The sequence below is a fragment of the Hypomesus nipponensis genome, chromosome 19 (assembly GCF_054491055.1).
Source record: "Hypomesus nipponensis isolate SF chromosome 19, ASM5449105v1, whole genome shotgun sequence".
Lineage (NCBI taxonomy): Eukaryota > Metazoa > Chordata > Actinopteri > Osmeriformes > Osmeridae > Hypomesus > Hypomesus nipponensis.
The window spans coordinates 2,525,001-2,537,500 of NC_140379.1; the positions used below are offsets into that span (position 1 = coordinate 2,525,001).

The 12,500-nt window shown below is 53.4% G+C and overlaps 1 protein-coding gene across 5 annotated transcripts in view; it reads left to right on the plus strand.

Moving 5' to 3' along the window:
- Positions 1-12,500, plus strand: part of gse1b (Gse1 coiled-coil protein b) — a 187,448-nt gene that overhangs the window by 154,056 nt on the left and 20,892 nt on the right. For all 5 annotated transcript variants that reach the window (XM_084682061.1, XM_084682059.1, XM_084682057.1 and 2 more), the window contains 2 exons: positions 2,380-2,577; positions 11,273-11,481. In XM_084682061.1, the coding sequence (XP_084538187.1) occupies positions 2,382-2,577; positions 11,273-11,481 (405 nt within the window). In that variant the 5' untranslated portion in view covers positions 2,380-2,381. The remainder of the gene's footprint in view (positions 1-2,379; positions 2,578-11,272; positions 11,482-12,500) is intronic.

Genomic DNA, 12,500 nt, shown 5'->3' on the forward strand with positions numbered 1-12,500 from the left:
TATAAAGCCCTACGGCTAGCTAGCTAGCTGGTGCGTGTGTTCTTGCGTGTGTGTGTGCTGTTGCGTGTGTGTGCGCGGTGGGTGGAGCAAGACCCGGGTGTCGTGACGAGGTCACAGCGGTGCGCTGAGCTTGTGCTGTGTGTGTGTGTAGAAGAAGCTCATTGTTAATTTCATTATTAATTGCGTGTGGAGTTCATGGGGAGTGCAGTGGGTGAGAAGGAGGGGAGGGGGGGAGGAGGAGGAGGGAGGTGGGGGGAGGGGAGGGGAGGGGGGGAGAATGGACGGTCTAGAGGTTGTGTCTCATCTCTACTCCTGAATCACTGCCCCTGCCCTGGTGACCCAGCACCTAACCCCCCCCCCCCCCCACACACACACACACACACACACACACACCCCTGGTGGGAGCTGAATCTTTTTATAGCTGTTGCAGCCAGTGGAAGGGACCATATATAACCTATTGATATCATCAGAGACCGTGGACCTGACCGGTTTATTCTAGTATGTATGGATGACTGTGATGGGTTGGGGTTATTGTGTGTGTGTGTGTGTGTGTGTTCCAGGGGTAGTGTGTGTGTGTGTGTGTAAGGGGTGTCTGTGTGCTACACAGTCTGACCCCACACTGACCTCTGACTGGGGAGGCTGTAGTTAATAGGCATTTGCGTGTGTGTGTGTTTGTGTGTGTGTGTGTGTGTGTGTGCGCTACGGAATATGGTTCTGGCATTCAGGGATTCCAACGGCTGAGGATCTGTCATCACAGTGTCCTCTTTCTCCTCCCCCTCGCCTCCCCCATACAGAGAAGGAGAGGGGGAGGCAGGGAGGGAGAGATGGAAAGGAGATGGAGGGAGGGAAGACAAGAGAGAGCGAGAGCAATGGAGAGGGGGAGGAGGGAGAGAGAGAGGGGAAATAGAGTGAGGGAGGATTGTAGAGAGGGTGATGGGGGTGCTGTCTTGTAAATCGAACATCAAAAAAAGACAAGAATGAGAGAGAGAGAGAAAGGAAGAGAGAGAGAGAGAGAGAGAGAAAGGAAGAGAGAGAGAGAGAAAGGAAGGAAGAGAGAGAGAGAGAGAGAGAGAGAGAGCTACCACACACAGTCACCTCACCTCATGGAGCCTGACCTCCTCTCTTGCCTCCTGGGTACGGCTCAGGGGTAGAGAATGTGACTGCAGAGCAGGAGATTGCAGGTTAGAATCTCTCCCTGGACATTCCTTTGGACAGAACCTTCTCCTGAATGAACACATTATTATTATTAGGGTTCCTCCTATTGTTTCTGTTAATATTCCTATTATTAATACATTTCCACGTGAAATGCCGTAATAGCTCATTAAGTCCTTGGCTTGATTTTTTCAAATTTGGCCCAATGATACAACAGGTCACTCATTACTCCCAGACGGCTAGTGGCCCATGTGCGCCCATAGGTGGCGCTATAAGCTACGCCCAAAGTCTACGTGATTTCCCCAGCACCCCATTACTCCTAAATGCCTGAAAATTGGTACGCATGCCTTATTTCTCATGGGAAACAGAAAAGCCTCAAGAACCCATAAGATCCGCCATAATAGATTTTTGCTGTACTGTCCAAATTTGGTACAACCTTCAAAACCCTTCTCCTCTGATTGGCCGATTGGGCAGCGGGCAGGTGACCACTTCCTGTTGCTCTGCTCTGGTGTTGGTGGACACACGTACACACTGACACACACACATACACACTGACACACACACATACACACTGACACACACACATACACACTGACACACACACAGACACACGTGTGTGTGAATCATAATTCTGATGACAAAGAAATAGTGAGCTGGATTATCAAGGAAGGCGGTCTCCCCACTTTCACAGATGGTCATGATGACAGCCATGATGACACACAGACACCAGTGTGTGTGTGTCTGTGTGTGTGTAGGTATGCCTAAGTGTTCTTTCAGTATGAGGCCATCGCACTACAGTGTTCTAGTGGTTTACTGGGGTGTGGGGAGTACAGGGGGGGGAGTACAGGGGGGGGGGAGTCAGACAGACTAGAGCCACCTTGAGGCCAGAGGGGTCACAACCCCGGTGACCTCCGACCCTTTGACCTGTGAGCTCCCCCTTGTCCCCCCAGCTGTCACCAGCAGACTGGCAGGGCTGTGATGGGGCCCCTCTGAGGACTGGCTCTGTGTGTGTCTGTGCGAGGACTGGCTCTGTGTGTGTCTGTGTGTGTGTGTGTGTCAGTGTGTGTGTGTGTGTCTGTTTCCATTCCTTTGTGTCCCATTGAGGGTTTTCTTTGTGGGGCACCACTCTCTGTGTGGGGCGGACCTTGAGGTTGACCAATCAGCTACGAGTCATGTTTGACGGACACTCCAACTGACCAACCATCTGCTTCTCTCCTCTCCCTCCAGGCATGAGCCATGAGCCAAAGTCACCTTCCTTAGGAATGATCTCCACGGCAACGCGCACCACGGCGACGGTGAGCCCCCTCACCCCCTCACCCCTCAACGGCTCCATCGTAGCCAATGGGAGCCCGGCTGCACAGTCTGCTCACTCGGGATTCGCCGCTGCCCTCCGCAAGCTCGCCAAGCAGGCAGAGGAGCCCAGAGGTGAGGAGGCATCTGACCTCACACACACACACATTTACATTACATTTACATTTAGTCATTTAGCAGACACTCTTGTCCAGAGCGACTTACAGTAAGTACAGGCACCCCCCGAGGCAAGTAGGGTGAAGTGCCTTGACCAAGGACACAACGTCATTTGGCATGATGGGGAATCGATCCAGCAACCTTCTGATTACTAGCCCGACTCCCTCACCGCTCAGCCATCTGACTCCCTGACACACACTCAGAACACACACACACACACTCAGAACACACACACACTGAGAACACACACACACTCAGAACACACACACACTGAGAACACACACACACTCAGAACACACACACACTCAGAACACACACACTCAGAACACACACACACTCAGAACACACACACTCAGAACACACACACACTCAGAACACACACACACACTCTCCAATGCTCACACACACACACCCTTGTTTCCCAGAGACAGCTTCCTGCTTTTTGTTTGGTTAGGCTACACAACAGTGGGTGTGTGTTGGGCAAGGTTGTGTGTGTGCGTGTGTGTGTGTGTGTGTGTGTGTGAGTGAGAGAGAGAGCGTCTCTCTGTGAGACATAATTCAGAGCTGCTAATAGCAATGGAGGGGTATTCACACAGGATTGAATTAGCCTGTCTCCCTGGGGAAGAGAGAGAGGTGGGTAGAGAGAGGTAGCTAGCTGACCCAGTTATGCGTCAGCACAGTGTGCGCGCGTGTACGTGTGTGTGTGTGTGTGAAGGTTGCTTCCTCATACAGTTTAAGTTCCGTATTCCTTTGAAAGTGTAAAACAGCACAGGCACCACACACACACACGTCCTCAGACCCAGATGCAGAGTATGGAGTAAGCATCTGTGGCTGGGTGAGTTCTCAGGGGCTGATTAGAAGTGGATCATCTGATCTGTGTGTGAGTGTGTGTGTGCACCTATCTGTGTTCCAGTGTGTGTTGGCCCCGTGCCCCTGCTCCAGAGAGACCCAGCTGACCCGGCCGTCCACCCCTGGTCAGGCTCTCTTAATCAGGCTGCGTGGGAGACTGAGCTCCCCTCCTCTGGTCCTTCTCTCCTAGATACCCTTCCTCTAGTCTATCCAGCCTCTCTCCTCCAGCCTCCATGCCTCGAGTCTATCCAGCCTCTCTCCTCCAGCCTCCATGCCTTGAGTCTATCCAGCCTCTCTCCTCCAGCCTCCATGCCTCGAGTCTATCCAGCCTCTCTCCTCCAGCCTCCATGCCTCGAGTCTATCCAGCCTCTCTCCTCCCACAGGCACTAGGCCCTGCTCCTCCCTGCACCCGACTAATGATTTATTACCCTGAGAAAGAAGGACACAACCGCTCTATCTCTCTCCCTCTCTCTCTCTTTCCCTCCCTCTCTTTCCCTTGCTTTCTCTTTCTCTACCCTCTCTCCATCTCTCCCTCCCCATCTCGCCTTCTCTCCCTCTGTCTTTCCTCTCCTTGCAATCTCTCTCTCTCGTTCTCTTCTCTGACGGGCGCTTTAGTCAGGACATGATGACCTTTTTCTCCCACCTCTCTTTTCGGGGTGTGTGTGGGCAGGTGTGTGTGTGTGTGTGTGTGTAAGTGTGTGTGCGGGGGGGGGGGGGGGGGCAGGTGTGTCTGGAAGCTGTTAGCTCGGTCTGGTAGTGTCAAGCCCTTATCTGTTCCTACTTCCATCACGCACACTTACCACTCGTTTAGGCTCACACAAACTGTCTGATTTAGGTCGGCCGTTTCTTCTTTTAAAAGATTAGAAAACTCCCTTTGTTATTTGGGGCCTGACTGAGGGAGCCTGCGTGGGCTGTGCAAGTGACTCACCCTCTGGAGCTCCAGGAACCAGCCCGGCGTGGGGCTCCTTCTGCCTACGTTCGGAGTGCCGTCGCTGGGGTAGGCGAGGTGGAGCGTGGGCCGTGGGTCTATGGTGCTCCTCCTACCTCTCTGTCAACAGAGGCTGTATTTATGAACTAGCACTCACATACACACACACACACACATAAACACACACACACAATGCATCTGCTTCTCTCTTATCTGTCTCTCCTCCCTCCCTCTCTCTTGTCCCTCACCCTGCCTCTCCCTCCCTCCCTCCCTCCCTCCCTCCCTCCCTCCCTATCTCTCCCTCTTTCCTCCCTCACCCTGCCTCCCCCCCTCCCTCCCTCCCTCCCTCCCTCCCTCCCTCCCTCCCTCCCTCCCTCCCTCCCTCCCTCCCTCCCTCCCTCCCTCCCTCCCTCCCTCCCTCCCTCCCTCCCTCCCTCCCTCTCTCTCTCCCTCTCTCCTCCCTCACCCTGCCTCCCCCTCCTCCCTCCCTCCCTCCCTATCTCTCTCTCTCCCTCTTTCCTCCCTCACCCTGCCTCCCCCTCCTCCCTCCCTCCCTCCCTATCCCTCTCTCTCCCTCTCTCCTCCCTCACCCTGCCTCCCCCTCCTCCCTCCCTCCCTCCCTCCCTATCTCTCTCTCTCCCTCTTTCCTCCCTCACCCTGCCTCCCCCTCCTCCCTCCCTCCCTCCCTATCTCTCTCTCTCCCTCTCTCCTCCCTCAACCTGCCTCCCCCTCCTCCCTCCCTCTCTCCCTCCGTCCCTGCCTGTGTGTGTGTTGTCATGTGGGACATGAGTCAGTCTTCCTGGCTGCCGGGATTATCTGCTTTGTGTTCTACTATCATGGCCACTCGCTGCCTGTTCAACAGCACGCACACACACCTAAACACACACACGTAAACACACACACGTAAACACACACCTAAACACACACACGTAAACACACACACGTAAACACACACACGTAAACACACACTGTAACACACACACACGTATATACACACACATAAACACAAACGCACACATGTACACTAATACTCATACACATCCACTGCAACAGCACACACCCATGTAAGCGTGCGTGTGTTCACTAGATGTGTGTGCTGAGTGTGTTGCTGGAGAGGGGAGGTGATGGATAAGGGGTATTAGAACACTGGAGAGGACACACACACACACCTGCCCCTCAGAAAGACAGGCATGCTGGTACCTGATTAATTAGGCGGTTCTGGGAATAATTCACTGAACCGTTTACACACAGACAGATACACACACACAAATATATACACTCACACATATACACACAGATATATTCACACACACACACACACAGAAACACCGATACATACACACACACACACACACATAGATACAAACACACACACACAGAAACATTTGCTGGCTGATTGGACCACTATCCACAGCTGCATCTACAACCTGCTGACGCAGAACAGATAGAGGATGAGGAGAGAGGCAGAGAAAGAGAGGGAGGAAAAGAAAGAGAGTGGGAGGGAGGGAAAGAAACAGAAGGGAAGGGAGAGAGGGAAGATAGAGTGGGGGGAGGGGTGGGGTGGGGTGGGGAGATGGAGGGAGGGAAGGGTGGGGGGAGGGGTGGAGGGAGAGAGATTGAGCTAAAGGAAGCAGTGAGTAGAAGGTTAGATTGAGACTCAAGTGTTAGATCAAATGTGTGTGTTTGTGTAAAAGAGAAAGTGTGGGTGTCTGTGATGTAGAGAGTGTGTGTGTGTGTGTGTGAGAGAGAGAGAGACAGAGAGAGAGAGAGACAGAAAGAGAGACAGAAAGAGAGACAGAAAGCGTGTCTAAATGTGTGTTTGTGAGGGAGTGTGTGTGTGGCTGAGGGCTACCCTTGTTCCTGTAGCCCAGAGCATGCTGGGACAGCCAGGCCATGTGTCACTGACCCTTCCATCTGGAGCCTGGAGGTGTGTGGGTGTGTGTGTGTGGGGGGGGGGCCTGCGTGTGTGCCTGCCTGCCTGCGTGTGTGGCACTTTGAGGTAAAACCCTTCAGGCTCTTAGTGTCCCTGAAACACTCACAAACACACAAGCTCCTCATGCCCTGCCTCAGACACACACACATCTACACACACACACACACCTCTATACATACACACACACACCCACACACGTCTACACAGTAAACATCTTTGGGCTCCTCAGCAAGTGAAAAGCACACAGTGTTCATGCAGCTCACTGCATAGAGTCTGGTTCCTCCAGAATCACTCTTCTCTCTATCTTACCTCGCCTCAATGTCACAACACACACACACACACACACACACACACACACACCCACACACACACCCATCCTCTCTGTCTGTGTCTTCCCCTCCCCCACGTGCAGATTACAGTCTTTGTACTGTGTTGCCAGTGCGTGGCCAACACTGGGGTGGCAGATGTGTGTGTGTGGGGGTGCGTGTGTGTGTGTGTGTGCGTGTGGATGTGGGGGTGTGTGCGGAGGTGGGGAGGTGGCATATGGCAGCAGGGTTGGCTTGGTGCTGCTATGCACACCAGGTGTGAAATGGACTGTTTAATCAAGTACTGATGTTGTTCTAATGCATGCAAGGAGGGAGGGAGAGAGAGAGGGAGGGAGAGAGAGAGAGAGGAGAGAGACAGGCTGTGATGATTGGCCAGGATAACAGGAAGGATGTATCCTGCTACTCCCTAACCGCCCTTTCCTATTGGCTGGGAGCAGGGAGCAGCGTTCAATAACGGAGGTCTTTATCTTGTCCCTGATAGGGTCAGAGGCTGGGGTCAGAGGCTGGGTCAGAGGCTGGGGTCAGAGGCTGAGGTGGAAGGAACCATAGCTGGGGACATGGCCCGGGGCTGAGTGTGTGTGAGTGATTGCGTGATTATGAGGGAGATCGTGTGTGATTGTGATTGTGGGTGTGTGTGTGTGTGTGTGTGTGGTGGCTGTCACTTGGTGCCTTGTGTGGGTCAGCTTGAGCAATCATGCGTGGAGGAAGTCTGAGAGGGAGAGAGGGGGGGGGGGAGAAAGAGAGAGAGAGAGAGAGAGAGAGAGAGAGAGAGAGAGGGGGGAGAGATAGAGGGGAGGGAGAGAGAGAGAGAGAGAGGGGGAGAGAGAGAGGGGGGGGAGGGAGAGAGGGAGAGAGGGGGGGGGGGGGAGAGGAAGAGGGAGAGGCGGGAGAGAGAGAGAGAGAGGGGGGAGGGTCTGTTAATGGAAGAACCCATGGAGAGAGGAGCCACACATTAATCACACACAGTCAGGGACCCAGACATCACACACACACACACACACATGCACACACACAGATACGAACCCCCCCACACCCACACTCCTTTATGAAGCCTTGCAGGCCTTTACACAGTGGGGTCCTTAGTGTAACCGTGATAGTCCCACAGTATTAACACACTGTTTATCACATAGTTAACAGTGTTGAACTGTCTACACCCTGACATTCAGAATCATTCATCTGACCAAACAGACGCTCAAATAATCACTTCTCAAGAGTGCAGAAGTAAGGAGATCAGAGGAAGCCAACCAAGACTATTGAGATGCCCCCCCTGCTTACCACAGTGCCTAGGGGTGTGTCTCTATACTTGTACACCCTCCCCTCCCCCTCCTCAGCCAGGACACGATGGGACACGATGCACGAGGGAGGGAGAACAAGAGGAGAGAGATGGATGTCAAGAATGACAGGAGGGGGAGGGCAGGGGCTGGCAAACGTTTAAACAGAAAAAAATATTACACTAACAATGCATACACTCCCCTCCACACACACATACATTCTACACGCACACATGCTCAACACACACATACTTCTTCACACACGCCTTTCTTCTGAGGTTGTTGAGCTTTCAGGGGCTGGTGTGTGTGTGTAGAATGTGTGTGTGTGTGTTCAATTCCCCCAGCCCTAACTGGCTGTAACTGTTGTAAATGTGTTTATGAAAAATGTATGCATTGGCTGACAGATCTCTACTTGGGAGGCAGCCCGTTTGAAGAAGAGGAGGAGAGGGAGGAGGAGGGGAAGGGGGAGAAAGGCTGTGTGAGGGATGAGGGGAAGGTGGGAGGGAGAAAATATAGAAGTGTTTGTGTGAGAGAAAGAGTGAGAGGGAGCTGGTGGGGAGAGATGGAAGGAGGGAGGGGAGGATGGAGGAGAGAGGGGCGGAGGGAGTCCGTTTGGATGGAAGGATGGAGGTGACAAGACTAGCTGGAAGAGGAGAAGGAAGGAAACACTCAATTTCTCCTGCTCCCTCTTTCATCCCTCCTCCCTCCACTCCTCCCTTCACCTGCCTCTCTCTCTTTCTCTATCTCTCTCCCCCTCTCTCTCAATTATTCAGTGTGTCCTGCCTCTCCCACCTACAGCTTTGCACACACACACACACACACACACAGACGGATGGAACAGGGGGAGGAGGAGGAGAGAGATGGATGGAGAGCCACAGATGGAGTAGATGTCTATTGCTTGAAGCATTGGCAGCCCAGGATCACTGTGATCATGTCTCCCCTCTCCCTCCCTCTCTCCCCTCTCTCTTCATCCCAGTCCCCTGAGGGAGTGTGTGTTTCTGCATGTTCCAGTGTGTGTGTGTGTGTGTGTGCGCCTTTGTGTGTGTGTGTGTGTGTGTGCCTGGGCGTGCGTGCGTGCGTTTGTGTCGAGTGTATCGACTGTGACACCAGAGCTGTATTAAGTGCTGCTCTGCTCCCGAGCCTGAGAGAGGTTCTGCTATTGATTGGCCTGGTCTTGCAGGGGAGAGTAATGGATCTCAGAGGTGAGGGGGGGTAGGATTAGGCCACTAATTGCTGTTGTGCAGACAAGATGTGCTTCTTACCACTCTCACCTCTCCTCACACGGAGCCTGTCATCACTCCCTCTATCTTTCTCTCCCTCTACCTCTCTGTCTACCTCTCACTAAGTCTCTCTTCTTTTGCCTCTCTCTTTCCATTTTCTTATTTCTTTATCTATCTCTCCCATCATCTTTTTGCTCTCTCTCATTTCACCTCCCACTCCTCGCGTCACTATCGCTTCATCATCTCTCTCTCACACTTACTCTCTCTCTCTCTCTCTCTCTCTCTCTCTCTCTCTCTCTCTCTCTACACTCTCTCTCTCTCTCACTCTCTCTCTCTCTCTCTCTCTCTCTCTCTCTCTCTCTCTCTCTCTTACACTCTCTCTCTCTCTCGCTCTCACTCTCTCTCTCTCTCTCACTCTCTTACACTCTCTCTCTCTCTCTTACACTCTCTCTCTCTCTCTCTCTTACACTCTCTCTCTCTCTCTCTCTCTTACACTCTCTTACACTCTCTCTCTCTTACACTCTCTCTCTCTCTCTCTCTCTCTCTCTTTCCATCACCCCCCCCCCAATCCTCACATCATACAGCTGTATCAGCTAGTGCTCAAACTAATCTGAGTTCAAACGGATGCTAATCGCTTCAGACCGAAACCACACCTACTGTATTTGCTGTGGTGTGATTGTTGTTGCTGCCCGCATGCTTGTGATGATGTGTATGGTTGTTGGAGCTGGTGGTGTTGACATTGATTACACTGAAAACAAGACAGACCCTAGTCACAGACCTGGGGGTAGGTACACGCTGCTGGACTGCTCAGCTGTCTAGCACACAAACATGAACTGCAGAGCACACACACACACCCTGCACACACACAGAATCTGCACACAGGAACAGTACAGCATGCATACACACTCTCACACACACACTCTCACATACACACACTCTCTCACACACACTCTCACACAAACACACAGACACACAGTGTCTGCTGCTGCAGTAAGAGAGGGGAGTCCCATGAAGAGGGTTGTGACCCAGTTTGACTGCTGCCCTGCTGTGACGAGAAGATCTGGGAGAGAGAAAGAGAGGGAGGGAGGGAGAGAGATGTAGAGAGAGAGAAATGTAGAGAGAGAGAGAGAGAGAGAGAGAGAGAGAGAGGGGGAACAGAGAGCGGAGAGAGAGAGAGAGAGAGAGAGAGAGAGAGAGAGAGAGAGAGAGAGAGGCTAGATGTAGAGTTAAGGAACAAGCAGAGAACAGGGAATAGAGATGTGTGAGGGCGTGTGAGGGGGGGGAGGGAGGAACCGGGAGGAGAGAGAGAGAGAGAGAGAGAGAGAGAGAGAGACAGAGAGAGAGAGAGAGAGAGAGAGGGAGAGGAAGGCATGTGACCACACCATGACCCGGCGCTACAGGGTTTCCCTGGAGGGGTTTGGCTGATCTGCACTGGAGAGCTGCTCACTGGCCAGCACTGGCTCTGGTGTGGGGGTGTGGATGTGTTTCCTGGCAGTGTGTCAGGCCTGTGTTTGCGTGTGACTCACAAGGCTGCTCATCCTGGTCACTGTTACCCTGTAATGGCTGCCTGGGGGCATCCATCTGGGCCTCTGTCAGCCAGGCTAGAGCTAGCCCGGAAAGAGCTAGCCAGGCAAGAGCTAGCCAGGAAAGAGCTAGCCCGGAAAGAGCTAGCTCGGAAAGAGCTAGCTAGGTAAGAGCTAGCTAGGTAAGAGCTAGCTAGGTAAGAGCTAGTTAGGATAGAGCTAGCTAGGAAAGGGCTAGCTAGGTAAGAGCTAGTTAGGATAGAGCTAGCTAGGTAAGAGCTAGCTAGGAAAGGGCTAGCTAGGAAAAAGCTTGCAACAAAGCTAACATACCCATTTGGTCGATGTGTCACAGCCATGCCAGAGCTAGTTTGTAAATAGCTAGCTAGGAAAGAGCTAGTAGCAAATCTAGTAGTTATCCTCCCTATCTAGCCCTACCGTGGTGTGTTCTGTACTGGGGCTGTGTTAGCTAGTCCCAACAGACACAGAACATTGTGTATGTCTGGTGTTTGTTGCATGTAATAATGTTTTCTCCCCCTCTCTCTCTCTCTCTCTATCTCTCTCTCTCCGTCTCTCTCTCCATCCTCTGTTTCTCACTCTCTGTAGCAGGGTCATCCATCAGTAGTGAGTCATCTCCAGTCTCGTCTCCCGCCACCAACCACAGTTCCCCGGTGAGCACGCCCAAGAGAGGGCCCCTGGGCCCGGGGCCGGTGCTGGTGCCCCCTGGTGGCCACGCCGTGCCCAGCACCCCTCCCGTGGTCACCATCGCACCTACAAAGACCTCCAACGGGCTCTGGCGCAGCGAAGGACGCCAAGTAAGACAACACACACACACATTTGCACGCAACACACACACACACACGAGATGCACCTGGTTAACATTAAACACACATTTTTTCACTCAGTCACTCACACACACACGCACATTTACACACCATTTTGTTTGTCCTTTTTCTTGAGGCACTGTATTTTAACACAAACACACACACACACACACACATACACACAGAAGCTCAGGGGATTAGTGGATTGTCTAGATGGCCTGTAACCCCCAGCATGGCAGCATGGATATGACATATGTACATGTGACATGGCTAGCGGCTGGTAGACGCCTGTTCCTCTCCCTGCTCCCCCCTCCCATCACCTCCCTCCTCTTCCCCTCCCTCCTCCCCCCTCCCATCACCTCTCCCCCTCCCTCCCTCCTCCCCCCTCCCATCACCTCCCTCCTCTCCCCCTCCCTCCCTCCCTCCTCCCCCCTCCCATCACCTCCCTCCTCTCCCCCTCCTTCCCTCCTCCCCCCTCCCATCACCTCCCTCCTCTCCCCCTCCCTCCCTCCTCCCCCCTCCCATCACCTCCTTCCTCTCCCCCTCCCTCCGTCCTCTACCCCTCCCTCGTCTCCTCTCTGTGTGTTCAACAATGCCAGCTGCCACCAAGCCCACCGCAGACATGTCGACTTCAACGGCAGAAAACATCTGTGCCCCCCCCCATCCTCTTCAACCCCCCTGCCCCCAGCCCTAACCCCTCCTCCTCCTCTCCATCCTCTTCAACCCCCCTGCCCCCACTTCTAACCCCACCCTCTTTGGGTGATGCTACGTAGCATGCCGGCGTTCCGTATCCAGAAGTGTGACATCAGCGTCAGATAGTGTGTGTTGCCATGACGCCTCTCCTTTTCCACACATGTGATTGGCCTCTGTGACTACTTTGCCTACTGACCTGGTGGCACAACATTCCCCCTCTGAACAGGCTGTGTAAGCTGTTATCCCCCTCCACCCCCCCCCCCACCCTCTCACCCCCCCATCCTCTCACCCCCCCACCCTCTCACCCCCCCATCCTC